Source organism: Argiope bruennichi, chromosome X1 (genome assembly GCF_947563725.1).
Source record: "Argiope bruennichi chromosome X1, qqArgBrue1.1, whole genome shotgun sequence".
Taxonomy (NCBI): Eukaryota; Metazoa; Arthropoda; class Arachnida; order Araneae; family Araneidae; genus Argiope; species Argiope bruennichi.
The window spans coordinates 67,927,446-67,945,799 of record NC_079162.1 but is presented as its reverse complement, the minus strand read 5'-3'; the positions used below and the strand labels follow the sequence as shown (position 1 = coordinate 67,945,799).

Genomic DNA, 18,354 nt, shown 5'->3' with positions numbered 1-18,354 from the left:
GAAATTTACGCATCTCAAATGTGAAACTTCATTATTTAATTTATTCTACTAAACTAAATTTAGCTATGTTTGTTATTTTCGAAAATGTGAAAATTAGAATTTGTGATTCTGAAAAATTCACATTCAGAATATTCTGAAAGAATGAGGTGTTTATTTGTATAAATCAACAAATTTGAAGACACCATAAGCAGAAGGATAAGCTGGTTATCATGAAGAAGCTTTATCATGATTTTCTAAGAAATTTCGTCATAAGAAGGACACATATGGCCTGTTTTTCGCCTTATGACTTGTATAACAGGCAGAATAAGAATTACTAGATGGTGGAAAATCAGTTTCAGTAACATTTGAAAATCAAATACTGCCTGTGCCTTTATATTATCTACCATGTTGCACACTATGCAAATGGAATTGCTGTTCAATTCATCTACATGCTCATAGTGATATCAAAAAGAATAAATGATCCTAACAACAAATCTTTCAAAATACTGATTACTTTCTTAATACTTATTCGAACAAGGAATCCTTTCATTCTAATCCAAACTTTTGAATTGACAGTTCTTTCCTATCTTGCGCCGTATTTAAGATAAAAAGGCTTAGTCCAAATTCAGCCACTAGGTGTCGTCAGCTTTTCATTATACGTAGATATTACTTTTATGACTAAAGCTGTAGCCAGTCTCAGAGATCAGGGAGGGGGAGGGGGTTCAGGACTTAAGCAGATATCCTGTATATGAGTTGAATTTGCTAGGAATATTTATCCATTGCAAAATACATTTCAATGTGTGTGTGTTTTTTTTCTTTCTGCAGTGGAGGGGTTTTCATTCAAGGTCATTCGTAAGATGTAACGCTCCTCTTTTACAAGTAATCCCTTATTAATTGGCTCCCTTTCCTAATCTTTTAATAAGACTTATCCACCATGAGATAGAAATCTAATAGAGAATATTCTCTAAATGACATACTAACACAAATGTAATCGCGTACTCCGATCGGTGAACCAATCCATAATCTCGAATATATGAGACCTACACCGCAACAAATAGATCACAACACACTTGTTATTTTAGAGACAGAGAGTTTACGCTGAAATTCCTGTTAAGCTTTACAGTAACCATAGAACACATTGCTAATAACAATTTAATTCGTTATTTAGGATCAATGATAATGGTTTCAATGCATCGCAGGAAGCTTGGATCTATTTATTTCTATTTTACAAATAAGTTCTATCGTAATTCTATCTATAATTGAATTAATGACAGATCTTAGTAAATGGATTCTACAACGATTTCCGATATTCAAGAGCTTTCACTGAACCTCCCTTTCAGTTTCACTGCAACCACAGAGCATTTATAGAAATACTCAACGCTAACAACAATTTAAATTCTTATTTTGGATCAATGATAATGATTATTTATAAATAACCAAATGCTTGAATCGGATTTTTTTTTGTGAATTGATTCTATCATAATTCAATCCATCATCAAAAAAATGATGGATCACAATAGAATTCTATAACGATTTATGATAAAATAGCGTTTAATGTTTATTTTCAAGAATTCAAGGTTTAACAACACAAATGCTTTCTTTAAATATTTTTGTTTATATAAGTGGATAAAAAAATCCCTTTAGACGAACATATCTGTTTTGTTTTATTTGTTTAATTAACCGATTTCGGATATCTTGTGCCTTTCGATATTTATTACCGTAACGAGGTTAATTGGACCGAGAGAGAACGCAATTACAGTAGATAAACAGGTAACTACGGATTGGCTAACGGGGAAGGTGACATCGACGTATTAATCCCCGAAAGACAAAGAGGTGACCTTGAGGGAAAATTATCCGTAGAATGATTTAATAGTCAGGCTAAATAGGTGGAATAGTTAGGTTTGAAATTAGCTTGAGAATTTCCATTAACGCATCTAAGGATTAATAGGCAAATATTAACACTCTGTTTCGATTTAGAAGTTGATATGAAGGAATTTGTTCATCTTTTGAGTCATTTTAACTTGAGAATTGATATTAAAAAAACAATGTTATATAAAATATAATATAAGCAAATGGCAAATATTGGCATTATTGACAATAATCTCTGAAGATATTTTAATAGTTTTTTAAGGATTACACAGAATAAATATTGAGATTTTTCTGATGAACTAAAGTTGTGAAATCTTATTCACTTGCTTTAATTTTGATGATAATATTTCAATATTTTCAGAACTTATTAATCAGATAATAGATATTTTTGGTCAAATTTTAATTTTACACCAGCAGTGCCATTTGGTAGTAAATTAGTGAAAAAATGAATTATAAGTTTCAGTAGTATTTATAATAATCTATATATAAAATGGAAATACCATTGGTTGATTGTATGGCTCAAGCATTTTGCACAGTCTCTCTCTTTCACTTCAATAGAAATCTCTCAAATTTTCAAATCTGGTAAGTGGTTTCGTCTTGAACAGTAGAGACTCCCTAAAAAAAGAAAATTCAACATTTTAACTGCAGTTTGAATAGTAGTTTTTATAGTTAAGTACTTTATATTTCATTATTTTTCTGAAATAATGTTGGAGTCTATAATTACCCCACAATTATTTTTACAACATCTTAAAATTTAAATAGTTATACTTTTGAATGCAATGATTTCATTTACAAGGCGATTTGTTACATTTTAATTAATTTTATATGTTCTTGGATACATACAACATATTTAAAACGCTAATGTGTGTGGCAAAAAAATTCTATCTTTTTATCACTTATTGTCAAATGGCAACAATCAAATGCAAACAAACAGGTACAAACGTTTCAGACTATTTCATTGAACATTTTTACAGCTCCACTTAATTTCGAGCTGGACTAACTCCTTAACGGAGCTGCAAAATATTATGAGAAATGCTCAGAAGAGACCTCGCCGAAACTTCCATTCAGTCAGAGAAAAGAAGCTGTAAAGAAACCTAGACGATTGTAGTTTTAATCTGCGTGAAAATAGGTTGAAGTCGTTGACAACAGCGTAATTCACTTTTCACTAGCTATCTAATTGTACTGAATCATTTATCCAATTAGATAACCTAGAAGTCATCGAATTATATAGATGATACGAAAATCTGGCGTAAGTCAGGGCAATAAACTTTTTTACCGTCGACACTTAAGTAATCACTATGACTTACCTACGGGAACTGATATTCAAATATTCCAATATTATCATCTCTGAAAATTGATTTTTGAGAAATGGTATTAGATTCATCAACTAAAAAGGTGAAATTTTAAATAATGCTTCCTTTATTAATAGTTTAAAGTGTAGAAATTCAATAAAGTGGATGACTGAGCTGGTTGTCAAAGGCGGCTAGTATATAATAATATTTTCTATTGCTAATAAAATTCAAAGTAATTATACTATTCCACTATATTTGTTATTCACATATTTTTCACCCTGAAATTAATGTTAAAATTATTACTTCTTTAGCAGATCTTCTCGCCAAATGTTGTACTAAACCATGGTTAAAACTTAATGGCTGGTAGACATTAGTTAGTTAGTTATAAAGTTATAAGTAACTAACTAACTAATGGTTTTAATATCAAAAAGATGGATAAGCAAGATTTTACAAGAAGGCGTATTAAAAGAAATCTTACAAGCTGTTAAAAGAAATATTGTATATTAAAAACCATTAAAAATACCTTAAAGAATACTTTTTATTCTACTAGACAGCGCACATTTTTAATTTTAAAATTTTCTCCTACTTAGCCTTTAATTTATAATTTATTATTATAGATAATACAAAATCCTGAAATCAATATTTTTCGGAAATCGCTAAAAGGTGGCGCCACTTGTGTGAAGTCTAAATATAATTGAATCAATCAGTGGGTTGATGATTTTCAGAGAAATATGAACAGAGTTTGCCGTTGGAAATAATTGTAGAAGATTTCAAAATGCTAACAAAGAAAGGAGTGAAAATCAATTACTACGTCCCAGTTATAAATATGAAACAAATTAACTTAGTAAAAGCTATGAAGATACGAAAATTTTGACTAAGTAAGCTATCCGCAGGTAAAGCGGTCACACTTTTTCATCACCGAAAATTGATCACATTTTATTGAAGACCATTAAATATTCTATCAGGTTTAATAATTCATTGGTTTCTTCATTTCAGCAAATACATGAAAAACGTTAAACTTACAAGATCCAAATAAGAAAAAGTACCCTGAAAAATAAACAAATGCAGATTTGCTTACCAATACGAAAAGTAGAGGGATTAATTGAGCACGGTGCGCTGCTTTAGCATTATCTCAGCTCTCTTATCAAAATATCAGAGCTTTTACTGGTAAAAGTTCAAAAAATTTACAAATTATCAAGTGACTATAATAGTAATTTAGTCACAATAATTTCCTATTCCTTTGTAAAAATAGATATTGAAAATTCATACATCAGAGAGAAAATAAAGTAATATATTTAAAAAATGTTGAAATAATTTATATAAAGAAGATAATAATGCATATATCATTTTGATATAAAAAGAGCACACAAAAAAAAAATCTCCGATTAGCATTTTCCAGTTTTGAATCATCATGTTTAACAGCATTAAAAATTTCCCCCAAAAAATTGGAGGTTTAAATTGAATAAATTCCTTCAAATTTCGAGGTCGAATTTTTTGACGACTAAGATACTTTCTAGTTTTATATTTAGTACAGGAGAAAGGAAAAAGTTGTTTAAATCTGTAAAATACGGGACTGTATCTACGGGGAAATAAATAAACCCTCAAGTTTTACTTACAAATTCTAGAAATATCAAAGGGAATTCTTCCCAAATCTTCTCTCTCAAGAACTCACATAAGTTGTTTTAGAAATGCCGGTCTACATCTTATATTGATTTTGAATTTCTTCTTTTCAACCTCCTGGGGAAAAAAATGAAAAAATGGAACACGGAAAGCATCAATATGCTACCGTATTTAAAAAAAATAGTCTGGAAATGGAATAGCTTTTGAAAGAAACTTTACCTTTTTCGATAAGATGCATTGGTATTCAGTGTACATCACACGACTCATCAGTTTTGTCGTTTCTCAGAGTATTCTGAATGATATGATTGCAAAGACTATTGTTCTGTTTATTTCTTAAATGCCTTGGGATAAGATATAAAACCAGCTAGTTATTTTAACTGTTGCTAGTATTAAAAGGGCACTATTTTTACGAATAAATTCTTTCTTGTTGAATCAAATAATATGAAACATTACAAAGAGACTACAAGAGATTTCGAGACTTTCATCTGTTAGGTTGGCAGTTAGTTCCGAAAAAAAAGAGAATCAGGGGCTTAGAGATATGGTAGAGCAGAGAAACAGGAGTTGAGGTGAAAGGTTAAAGCATCTGTTTTATGATTACGGTAACTAGTATTTAGGAATTATCAGATTGATGTTCTCTTGTTCAGCGAACTTATTGATGCTGTCAGCCAGGCTGCTGAAGTTTGCCGATTATGTACAGAAGAAAAACAAATGTATACTAGTTTTTTTTTTTCGAAATTTTAAATGTTTCAAGAAAGGCATCATTTGCTCATATGTAGGAGCTGAGTTACAGGAGCTGCCTAGGTACAAAGGGTCAATTGAACCAACAGAAGATCCTACACTTCTCTCTTTTTTATATTCTTGTTCATGTACTATTTGTAATAGCAGACTATGAATCTCACCAACATGTGGAAACAAATTCTAGATACTGTATTCCACTCTAATATTCTGTTATTCAAGATGTGCATTCCATGATAATTGTTATCTCGAACTCACGGCCGGAGGTTAAATGTTTAACTTCGATCCGGAAGTTAAATGAAGTCATTGAGTTTTAGTACATGGTAAATTTCCGTCAGAGAAAAAGCACGCTCGTTATTACTTATTGTTTGCTGTCTGAGAGCCAAAGAGAGCAAAACGTGTTTGTTCTCACGTTGTTGGAAAATTTATCCGTATAATAATAATTTTTAAAACGCTGGACTGGGATAATGAATTCGTTTCCTCTCTATACGAAGAGTTATTAATGTGCGTGTGATGTTACCTGGTATCGACAAATACCGTTTGTTCACTGTCTTATCCTCTGCCTTTGTTTACATTTGGCAAGTACTTATTACATATTCAATTATAGGAGCATTCATATATCTTCTATAAAGAGCATATATTCGTCAGAAGCATGATCTGCATGTGAGATCAAAAAGAATTATAAAATGAGCATTTTAACTACATAGGTCTATATCTTGATTGCAGTTGATAAAAATTAAATCCTTACTGTCCCTTTTCTTTCAGAATACCATACATTCTTATCAATTATTGTTCTAAGAAAAACAATTCTGAATAATTTTAATCATTTCATCCGCAGAAAACCTTCAGAAAATAAAAGACGGAAAATTCTTATCTAACACTAGACAGAAATCGTTGTCTTTACCACTCTTCACTTTCTTCTATGCGAAGTATAGGAAAAGGGTTATTATCGTCATAAATTTCTAACTTGACATTTTGAGAATTTCCACGTTTCAGACTTCCCTGAGTTTGACTTTGCATTACGTCCGATATGAACAAGATAACTCAAAATTGCTTTGAGTTAGACGGAAAAAATTTGATATATGTACTTTAGACCCCATTTGCAGATATCTAAGAAATTATGAAAGAAATTCATTGAGAAGAAGTCTATCTGTCTGTCTGTTCGAGTACATTAGAAATCGATAATTACAAAATGTTAAGGGCTAGACAGATAAAATTTAGTATTTAACAAGCAGATTCTTATGAAATTATGAACCGAATCTGTCGAATGGTTGATTATTTGCTGACTGTGGTTTCGCATGCATGTAAACGCAACAACTCACGAACACAATGACTTAAATCAATGAAATTCGGCACGTGATCTTGTAATTCTAGCTTCATGTCAACTTTTGGTTTCAAGCGGTTGGAAAAAATGCATTAAAAATATATTTTTGTAAGATAGATTCGGTAAAAGTGCGGGATTCATGCCAATGCTTCTGACGAATATATTTCGTAACTATTGTCCACCAATGCCATACAAGGCATCCGTGGTCTTGCCCTAGTTCCACAATTTTATGCGAGGGAGATAAAACCTTTATTGGAGTGTATAAGAGAACATTTCAGGGAAACCACTCCGATGATTTGAAATACGCACGATTTTACAAATGCAGATTTGCAAAATAGCATCAAAAATCACATGTGTAAGCTGAATTAGTATATGTGGTTATGAAATCCTAATGAACTCTTCACGTAATGGAATTTCTCCTCTAGTGACAAATTTCATATTTATCTACCTTTTTTTCATTCAAAATATCATTTTCAGAAAAAAATGGGTAGTAGATCGGACCACATGGACCCAATAGATCCTTTGTTAATCCAACTCTAAAAAACCATTCTTCATTTATGATTGTAATTTATGAAATATCTTTTCTTTTTCTTTATTGACTTTGAAATGACAAAAAATTCGTTCAACATTGAAAAAAAGATTTGCTTTTGATAAAAATCATATTAATATTCTTATTCGTTGATGCTATTCTTCTGATTGATATGTTATATATTATAGCATATAAAATGAATATAAAATAAATATTGAAAGATATACTCAGTTTCAGGAAATTTCTATAGCTGAGCAAATGTGCTTCCACATTACAATGTGTGCTTTTGAAAGAAATTAAATGCTTCCAAAACAATATATTTCAGCAGTTCTGCTTTTTCAGTCACCATATATGTTTATTCAACAAAATGAGCACTTTCCCAAGCTATTAGCTATTTCTATAGAAATGATGCTATATTTTTTTCAGTCACCATATATGTTTATTCAACAAAATGAGCACTTTCCCAAGCTATTAGCTATTTCTATAGAAATGATGCTATATTTTTTTCAGTCACCATATATGTTTATTCAACAAAATGAGCACTTTCCCAAGCTATTAGCTATTTCTATAGAAATGATGCTATATTTTTTTCAGTCTTCAAATATACGTGTTTATCTAAATTAACACTTTTCAATGCAATTAGTTAACGCATCTTAGGCAAATATGTTACTTATGCCATTATATCAGAATATACAAACCAATGTAATTATTTCAATTCTCCAGAAATAAAGTGACGATGTTTTTTCTCCTTTGTTATGTGCAAATAAGTTTATCGAAACAAAAAGCATTATTATTTCACTTTAGCAAATAACACGATGAAATCCAAAAAAGGAGAATAAACAAAATAGTTGGTACTTCATCTGAAGACAACAAAGAGAGAAAGAATTGACGTGCAGCTGGCTAAAATACAGAAAACCATCAAGAACGGGATAAAGGCAATGTGTATGCGGATTTGCCAAACGAAATGGAAGGATGAAGATAAAAAGGGCAGATACACAGTTGAAACATTCCGAAAGGAAAAAGGAAAAATGTTCTTACAAGCTGAAAAGGAAATCAACTGTCTATGGAGCGTGAAATTTTCTTGGCATACTTTAAGAAATTCAACATAGAACTGTTATTTTTTTTATGTTAAAAGCTCCCAAAGTGCACCAAGGGAATTTCTTGTTGAAGGGTCTTATTTACGATTGTTTGCACACTGAAAAGGCCTAAATTGCCCGCAGGGTTGTTTTGAAAATGTTTCTACTTCTAAATTTTGAAAACTGTGGTAACTATAAATAGTAATGAGACATAATGGCTTAGTTTTGTATAGTTAAATGGGTTGTAGCTCATTTTGAGTGAGATGTGAATATTATTGCATTAATTTCTCTTAAATCTATATAGAGAATATATATATTTGCAATTGAGCTGTTTTAAAAGATCATACGCGAATTTTCTATTTTGTTTCAATTTAAGGTATTTAAATTTAAAGAAAATTTTACTTTCTGTAAAAAAAAGGAAAAATAATTTGTTTATTCGTTGAACATCATTTCTCATATTGGAAAATATATATATAAAATATATATTAATGGACAAAATCAAAGCTCCAATGCAAATGTCATTTAAGAGGTAAGCTCACAAGACTAATATTAAGTAGTTGATGGTTTGACTGATTTCTTACTTTTAGATTATATTGAAACGAGATTTTTGAGAAAATGAGGAAAATTTTATACACATTGAGTATGTTTTGTTTAGTTACATTAGTGTTACATGGTAGCAATACTTAGCGTTTCGACTTCCAAACTTTTATCCATGTTCAGATAACGAGACCGACGCTTGATCTGGGCCCATCTCTCAGGAGGATCACTCCAGGATCTCCAGTTGGATGATATTTATACCGAACAGATTTAACATATTTCAAGTTCACTTGCATGATGGTTTTTCACTGGAATCGGATTTCAAACATGTATGCCTCCTGCTCGGAAGGCGAAGCCTACCTTCATAGCACCATGTCCGGGCGTCAAAAATTAAATTAAGGTTCAGAAAACTGATCGATTTAAGAACAGCAAACCACAAATTTTCTACATGTATGTGCACATCTTGAAATGTGGAGTTCATTTCATGTCACATGATAAACGTAAAATGAAACGAGCCAATGAAAGGTTTGATTCCCAAGTGCGTTTTGGAATATATTCTTATAATGTTAAGTTTTCTCGTGGAGAAGTTCTAAGATTCATATTCTGTTTGTGAAAATACTGAGAAAAGTGTCTGTCATCTGACAAAAATATTCAAATTGTCTTACTCTATTTTAGGATGTCTCATTCCTTTTCTTAGTGCAAGATGCAAAATAGATATTAAAATTAACTTAAATGGCTCATTTTATGTTTACCAGGTGACTTGGTGAGCCACAAAAATTAAGGTTCCAGATACTATTGGAATTTTAGAGATATATCAATTAGGAGTGGAGGTACGATATCCTTATAGAAATTTATTAGCTTTGTCACCGAAGCTATAAAAAACCGTAGGGACATAATCAAATGTTAGTTGAGTTGAGCGGAGTCTCTCTTTGGAGTGTTGATCTCCAGCCAAGTCTCCCTGTCCGTTTTGTAGTGTTGCGGTAGTTTAACAAAGATATGCTGCTGGGGTTTTTTTTTGTTTTTTTTTGTTTTTTTTTTTTTTTGTTTTTTTGCTCTGCTTACAGCAGGTGCTGTCTTTCTGCACGTTTCGGATATGTTTTACTGCTGTATATTTGTGTTTTCATGCTGTACAATGCGTCTTTGTCTGTTATTGAGCCCTTATGACTTTTCACCACGCACCCACTGGACGCACTTTTTCATTACAATATTATCATTTTTGGTGGCTACATAAAATTATGTTTAGAGAATATGATAGCATAGTAAACGAAATGAGAAGGAAATTTTCGAAAAAGAGTATCATTTTGGGGTAAGATAAGACTGTGTTTTCATTTTGGATTGAAAAAGAATTATTTCGACTACATTACTACGAAAAAGAAAATCGTAACAAAACAATTGGGCTAAATACAATTACTCTAAACATTAAATGACTGTTTTATTTTTAAAAAAATATGTTCGTTTTATTTTCTCTTATAAGAGAAAAGAGTGTAATTAATTTCTATTTTTAAATTTTAATTTTTAAAAGATAATTATTTTAACGATTCACATTTAAAGAAAATGCAATGAAATAAAAAAAAATTCGATTTTGGAAGATATATTTGAAGTTATTCAATTAAATGAGGCGTTTCACATTGCCATTCATTTTTTATTGTTTCTAGAAAAAATTTCTTTTTCATAAACAAGAAAGAGCTTTTTGTTGTAATTTTCATCTGATGCTAATCTATTCTTAAGGGAAACTGTGAAACTTCTAAAGTTGTTAATTATCAATAAATTCACAGGTTAATATAAATGTTTTTTACTCACTATCAATTAAGACAAGGTCTGCTAATAAGGAAAATAACTTATTTTTTGGGAATACAAGAAAGGGTTATATAAAATAATAAACGAAAAAATTGGTTGTGAATTAAAATTTCACTGTTAAATGCCAAAATGGGATTTTCCCCACGGAATAAAAAAAAGGAGAAACATGATGCTGGCTATCATGTAAAAAATGTTTTATTCTCGACTCTTAATGAAAGAAGCAATTTTGTCTTTTTTTTTCCTTCAAAATTATCACATTTTTCTAAATTATATTAATTTAAACTGTAGTAAAGACTTCTAATTATTTCGGATGTCTTACTTAGAGAAACAAATTGCATTTCATTTCAAAGCGTCTTCTTAATTGATAAATACGTATTAAATCGTCAGTTAGATAATTCCTTTCAATTTCCATGAATAGTAATTACTGATTTCATTTTTGAAATTTATCTCTATGATTTGCTTACTGTAATATTCAATGTTTTTCATTTGATATCTTTTTTTTAAAAAAATGACACATACTTGTCAGCATCATAGAGCTATTTGCAATCAATACATTTTTGATGTAAATATTAACAAATTTTTAAAAGTTTTTTTTTTTACCTCTAGGTATACTTTTTGACTCATGATAAAAGACATCTAAATGCAAAGAACGACCATTTCTTTTTTTTAAAAAAAAGAATTTTTTTTTCTGAAAACAGTAGGCTAATAACTAAACTTATGTGTGTTTTACATTTAGAGAACAGAATTTTTTGTTGTTCTTTATAATGGCACTTGCCATGGACAAGCTCGCTCACGAAGTCAGCGATTTTAAGCCAAGGGAGTGTCTCTTGTTTTAGTAGCGCCAACTAGGGCCAAAAGTACGTCTTAGTTACTCACGCATCACATTCGCTTGCACAGCCCCTTCTTACAGGGGGGGGGGGGCATTCACACCTCTCACAGATAGAACAGATGAAGAACAACCCTGCCCGAACCGGGACTCGAACCCAAGCCGCCCAGGGCTTAGGGAAGACGCGCTACATCTATGCCAGGAAGCCAGCTAAGCGTGTTTTAATAGTTGTATGCTATTCGCACTCCCAAAAATGAATTTATTCCATTATAACTTTATATAATAGCAAACAAAATGAACAAAAAAATATTCGAAAAAAAAACATAATTTATTTTGCTTATCTATATTAGTAATTTTCATTATTCGGCTAAAACAGACGGATATGCCCAAGTTTCCAATAAAAATATTTAAAACTTCCAAGTGCATAATTTATTACAAGTAGAGTTAACTGAAAGACGTTTTTCAAAAATTTATGACCCTATTAGTCTGAGCAAATATAAAACTTCTGAAGGCAGAATAATAAAATGTCGCGAACATATTGTGAACATATTTTATGAAACGATTGGAAAAATAGCGCAGAAGGGTTTTATCAAGTGTCAATTATTTTCAAAAAGTGGCTTGGTATTTTTTACTGATTTTTTTTCACGATTTACAAATTCAACAAGTCTTTCGTAATTGTCTTTCAAGAAGATTTTCAGATTCAACAAGTTGTTCATAACTGTCGTTTAAAAAATTATTTATTTAAAACAAATGGCTGATTTGCAATTTTCTTAAGTAGCATAAATATTGAGCAAAATATTATGAAACCACACATCAATTTGATACTCAAAGCCCTCTTAATTCGTAAACAACCAATTTATAAATAGATGATCTGAACAGAAGAATTCATTATATTTTTTTAATACCATAATGCGAATAGTAAAACCGAAAAAATAATAATAACATTTTTTTAGAATATAGATGTTTTAATTTGAATATATTTGAAATTAATATTGATTTTTATTGCTGTTTTCTTTAAAAGAAATTAGTATAGTTACATGATACCTTTTATCTAAATATGAAAATAGTATGATACTAATCCTTTCAACTCTTTCATTTCCATTTCATTCAACACTTTCAATTTCTCATTTTCAACTATTTCGATTTGGATTTAAACTGCTCGACTTAAACTCATTTTTTGGTATCATCAGTCAGCATTGTCTCATATTATCCACCTGTCAAGCATGCAAACAATCCGAGCATGCGTAATGTTGCCAAATGACGATTGACAAAGTCGACTTGGTTTGCGTCCAAATAAGAGTTTCATATGTATAGATATTTGGATATTATAAAACTGAAATGATTTTCTTAAATATAAAAGAGCTTTGAAAATTTGGTTTTCTTCTGTTACGTTATTCACTTAATATAAATATTTGCTAAACATGTGTGCAAACTTTTATTTGCAAGGAATACAAACTTTTTTAAAGACTTACTAATTTGATTTATTAAAAATTATAATAAAACGTATCCTTTACAGGTTGTATTGGATTGTCATAACCATTCATTATATTCTGCAGTAATCTACAGTACTGTACATTATATTATATTCAACATCTTACTTTGCAAACTTATGCAATCATATATTTAAAGAGGAAAAAATATTTTTAAGATACTTATTATAAAAATAGTTTAAATAGCGGAAATTTTAAAAGTTATTCTTTAATAATTACCTTACATTATCATCTGATTGTATTATGCACGTCAATTAATACATTTCATACAAATGAATTTCTTCATTACCAACAAAAAAAATTAAGAGGAAATTATCGGATAATTTATATGGAAAACGAAATTCTTATAAATACGTTTCAAAATATGCTGCAATAATAAACTTAAATAATGATCATGAAAGGAAAACAATATTTAAGAATCTATCTACATTGTTTTAAATCTCCATCTATAAAGCTTAAAACCAGATAAACGTCGTGAAATGCATCTATTTTGAATAAGGATAATCAGATTTCTCTGAGTTTAGAATGATATTTTCCTTAAAGATGGATTTAATCCATTTATATAAAATAACAGAAGCTTAGTGGGAAAAGAATACAGCTATTTTGTCTTTCAATTTTAATGATGCAAAGATAGATAGATATAAGAGGTGATAGGCGAGAAAGCATACATAATTCTCTTTAATCAGGATAAATCGATATATTCATTATTGATTAGCAATTTTTATAGGTTGCTTAGTTAAAATTAAGTTAGTTGATGCGGTTATCTGTTTGTATTCTGAATAATAAATAATCCATCATAAATTGAAAATTCTAAGGTAATTTCGCCATTTCTGTCAAAATAATATTGATAATTTTCAAAAAGTTTGTGAAAGATTTATTTGTTGGAACCAAAATTTTTTAATGTGTCTCTCTCGTATAAAGTTAATTCTTTATCGATATCTTTACGACATGAAGAAACTTAATTTAATTTTTCTTGTTTGTTATTTTAATGGTAAATAAAGTTAACGATTTAATTTTTAAAAAGCTTCATCAATTTTGAAATTTTAAAGTACAAACGAATTAATGTTTAACTATGTTTATCAGATTTAATTCCTTGCCGATTTTTCTTTAATTTAGGTTTAAGAACTATTAAAAGCTACATATCAAACTATTTTAGTGCCATATGTCATATATATGCCCCTTTATGAAGAAAAAAAGATACGATCTCGTCTAGATTCAGTCAACACTCAATTAAATCAAGTTTTTTCTTATGGGTTTTAGCAACCGGAAAAAATAAATCTTTAGGTTCACAAGATTAAGACTTTAAAAATTTTGATTAATCTCACATCAGTGGGAGTCGGAACTAGTATGAAATATCGGGGAGAATTGGGAATTTACTGAAGAATATTCTTGTAACGTTAACGTATAAAGTATTTCTTGTAATGTTTGAAAATTGTTATTATATGCGAACAATTTTATCCATTGATCCTTTCTAATTTTTTCGTTATCGAGTTAACTTATTTTCGGGCAGCCGGAACTGATACATTACTTCTGAGTACATATTGTTCAAAATTCATAGAAATCCATACATTTTATGTACGGACCGTATAATAAATTTAATTCGCCTAGACTAAAGCGAGCTATCGTATTTACCAAGAGACAGAGCTCCAAAAATGTACTTTTAAGATTCAAGAGGTCTGAAACCTTTAGATTCGTCAAAATCTCGAGTTAGAATCTTTTGACTATTATAATACCTTGTCTTTGTCAATACCCCGACTTGAGACTAAATGTTGACTTTCCTCTTATTTCCGTCTGCAAAATAAGATTTCATTCGCGAACCAGAACTCAAGTGTTTTCCTCAAATGCTGTATAGTTAGATAGTTGCCGATACGTAACAATACTTTTATTATTATTATTAGAAACACCCTTCTTCAAATAAACAAAAACTTGTTTATTTGAAGAAGAATATTGAAGCATTTTTGTTACAAACTCCTCCAACTAGTCCCCAGATTTTGAAAACATGTTTTGTGCAGCAAAAATCGCTCTCGTAATACAATTTATTTACTTTCCACTCAATTCATTGCAATTTTTGCTATCAAGATGCATATCTTTAGATATTTTCTACTCCTCCAAAAGGCAGAAAAGCATAAAAATATTTTACTAGGAAATAATTCTGCGTTTCAATTTTTATTTATTTGCAAAAGATTTGTTGTAGGCACTTTTTTTGTAAGAGTATCAATTCCTGAGATACAACTATGATTTAAAAATATTGTTAACGCTTCGTTTAAAATACATATATATATGCTAGAAATTGTTTGCAAATTTTTATGAAATATTTTTACATTTTATTAAAACATCCCTTGCGCTCGATATTTGATTTCATGCATTTCATTTTAAGAAATGTATTTTAATCCTTGAAAGGGCCACTTTTTTCTAGTTATATTATGTTAAAATATTTTAGGCTTAAAATTAGAATAAGAAAAGGGGTTCATTTAGCTTATTAGATCAATTTAATTGGATTAATTAATTAATTTGGTTAATTAATAATTAAGTAACAAATCAAGACACATCATTTTGTGTAAGATAAAGAACTGAAGCATCTAAGTTTCTGACTTACTAAAATATTTTGTCACAACTTATGCCAACCGACATAATTTCATACAAAGATTGAAAAATTTGGTGGGAAGCATACTTCCCACGTCCCTAGAAAGGGTGAACTTACTTGATTTCTCAAAATGACGAATGTAAATGAATAGAGAATATACAATAAAATTTGTATCAATTTCTGTTACAAAATTATTTCCAACTTCTCACAAATATCTTTAGAAACAACAGTTTTAAAAGCAAGGGTATTTGAGCAGGCTAAAATTTTTAAAGAAAATCGAGAATGTCATATGCAAATCAAACTATAGTAGATCATCACTTTATCTAAACATCAAACTGGTGAACGTAAATGAACATAGAACATACTTTAAATTTGTTTCTGTATTGCAATTTCTGCTAAAAAAATGTTTGCAATTTTCCAAAAATATCTTTATAAATAACTATTTTAAAAGAAATTGTATTTAATTTGGCTAACATTTTTAAGAACATAAAGAACCTGTCATATGCAAATCACACTCTGGTAGATAATCCACTTACGCTAATCATTAACATGTTATCAGATCAAAGAAATAGTACTAAATGAATGTCATTTGATTAGAGAAATTTTGAGTTCTTTAATCGAAAATGTTAAAAAGCAAACAAACTGAAGCAAGATAATTCATTGCTTTTGCATACAATGCAAACTTCTCATTAGTTTAGGCAGCCACCGTACACTTGACAATATGCGAGTTAACGGAACCAGGAGTGGTAGCCGCAAACAATTGCGGCCACCACTCATGGTAATTATTGGTTAATTGTGGAGAAACAAATTCACCAAATAGAGCTCTATAAGCCTGATACTCGACAGATATAGCACCATATGACTTTTTTTTCATTTCCACTGCTTCTTGAAACTACTTCTTCTTGGTTGCCATTTTACGTCAATTGATACATTAAAAGAAAATTCGGTGCTGAGCCGTAAGAAGTTTCATTAAAAAAAAACTTTAAAGTATGTATTTAGGATTTGAAAAAATTGCTAGCAGAGCTGTATTTATTGAAGAAGTTTAGTTTGAAAAAGGTATAATAAATTTTCATCAATAAATTATTATTTTTGGTTTTATGACATAATTTCCATTATTAATTGTTCATAATTGCATATAGCTTAGAGGAATGATTGAAAGAATATGAAACATTTTACCAGAGAAACGAAAAAAAATTCTAACCATCCTAATATTACCTCCCTTCCTTGGTTTTAAAATTTTTTATTGCAATATTAGCGACAATTCCCTTATACTTAAATATTTAGTACTATTTTGTTTTCTCTTTTTCTATAAATTTCACGAGGAAAGAAATGTCTGGTGAAATTAATCATCTTCCGTCACGAAAACTATCATCTTGATTTTAAATATATCCGCGGAGGATAGAGAAATTATAGAAGTTATTCTGACATATGATCATGAATACTAAATTTTCTTCTGTCAAATTTGCATTAAAGAGATGCAAAAGATTTGATAATAATATTCACTTATATGATGCATAAAACGCATCTATGCCTGCTGTTTAGTTTGCTATGTATACAAAAACTTGTCATACTTTTTCTCCTTAAAAGAATTGATGAAATCTAATTCGGCATTGGTATCCAATTGCGATGGATATGCCGTTGAAAAAAAAATATTAATAGTTTATATGAATATTTTGGATCCACTGTTAAAAAAATATTTTATAAGTGCTTGCATTTCCTATGAAAAATTGAGACAACTTCAGCGTGGTGGAAATCATACCATTTTTAGAGTAATAATTAATTTTGCAACAAAATAGCAGTTGAATTTGTCTGTAATTTATAACGAAAATAGCATTATATCTCAAAATATGTGTTTTGAAATTGTTTCCAATTAAGAATTTTATTACTCCAGCCTTAATAAGGTACTTATAACATAAAATCAGTGGGTATGTTGTTCTATTTTAACGCCAATCAAGTAACGCTTATTTATATGCAGCAACATACCAGCACCTCTTTTGTTAATAGCTTACTGCAACCTGCTCTCTTGTTTTAAAAGCACGTTTTGCGAAACAAATCGCACTCATTACATGGTTTATTTATTCTCTCCTCACATCATTAGAATACCTCCCTTAGACAACCAACCAACACCCCGTTTCCTTTCTCCAGAGCTTTTGTCTACCTCTTCTTCCAAAGGCAGCGCTGCATAAAAATTTCCAGCTAATGAATCATTCTCCTCTCCGGGCTTTTTCCCAAAGATCAGTAGCAGGCGCTCATTTTATAAGCTGACGGACTCTTGAGATAAGTAGCCAGGAGGAATGATTGGCAGAACATAACATCTTTTCTCCAGAGAAGAGAAACTGGAATTCCTGGTTGCCATAGCAACTCCTTCACACCTGGATTGTAGATTAATGATGGTAAACCGTAGCAAAGAGGGGTTTTCCTTAGATGGATGAGAAACCTCCTCGCGAGAATTCCTCCCAAACCACTTTCCAAGAGAAATCATGTCGGGGTAAATTAAAGGTGAATTCCTTTTCCCGATTATTTCAATTCATATATTTCGATCGGTCTAATGAATCCCCCCCCCTTCTTGCTGCTTAATAAAGACCTCCGCAAATCATTGATCAGTAGGAATGATAATGATCTCTATACTGCTTTGAATGGAAAATGACTGAATTCTCGAGGGGAAAAGGCTCTCTTATAAATTTGAATTTCTCTTA

General features: G+C 30.2%; 1 protein-coding gene across 3 annotated transcripts in view; it reads right to left on the bottom strand.

The window, feature by feature from the left end:
- The window catches only part of LOC129958835 (transmembrane protein 151B-like), a 274,598-nt gene that overhangs the window by 86,713 nt on the left and 169,531 nt on the right, over window positions 1-18,354 (bottom strand). For 2 of the 3 annotated variants that reach the window (XM_056071548.1, XM_056071549.1), the window contains one exon: window positions 2,349-2,463. The exons of the other annotated variant lie outside the window; for it this stretch is intronic. In XM_056071548.1, the coding sequence (XP_055927523.1) occupies window positions 2,349-2,375 (27 nt within the window). In that variant the 5' untranslated portion in view covers window positions 2,376-2,463. The remainder of the gene's footprint in view (window positions 1-2,348; window positions 2,464-18,354) is intronic. 3 annotated transcript variants of the gene reach the window in all.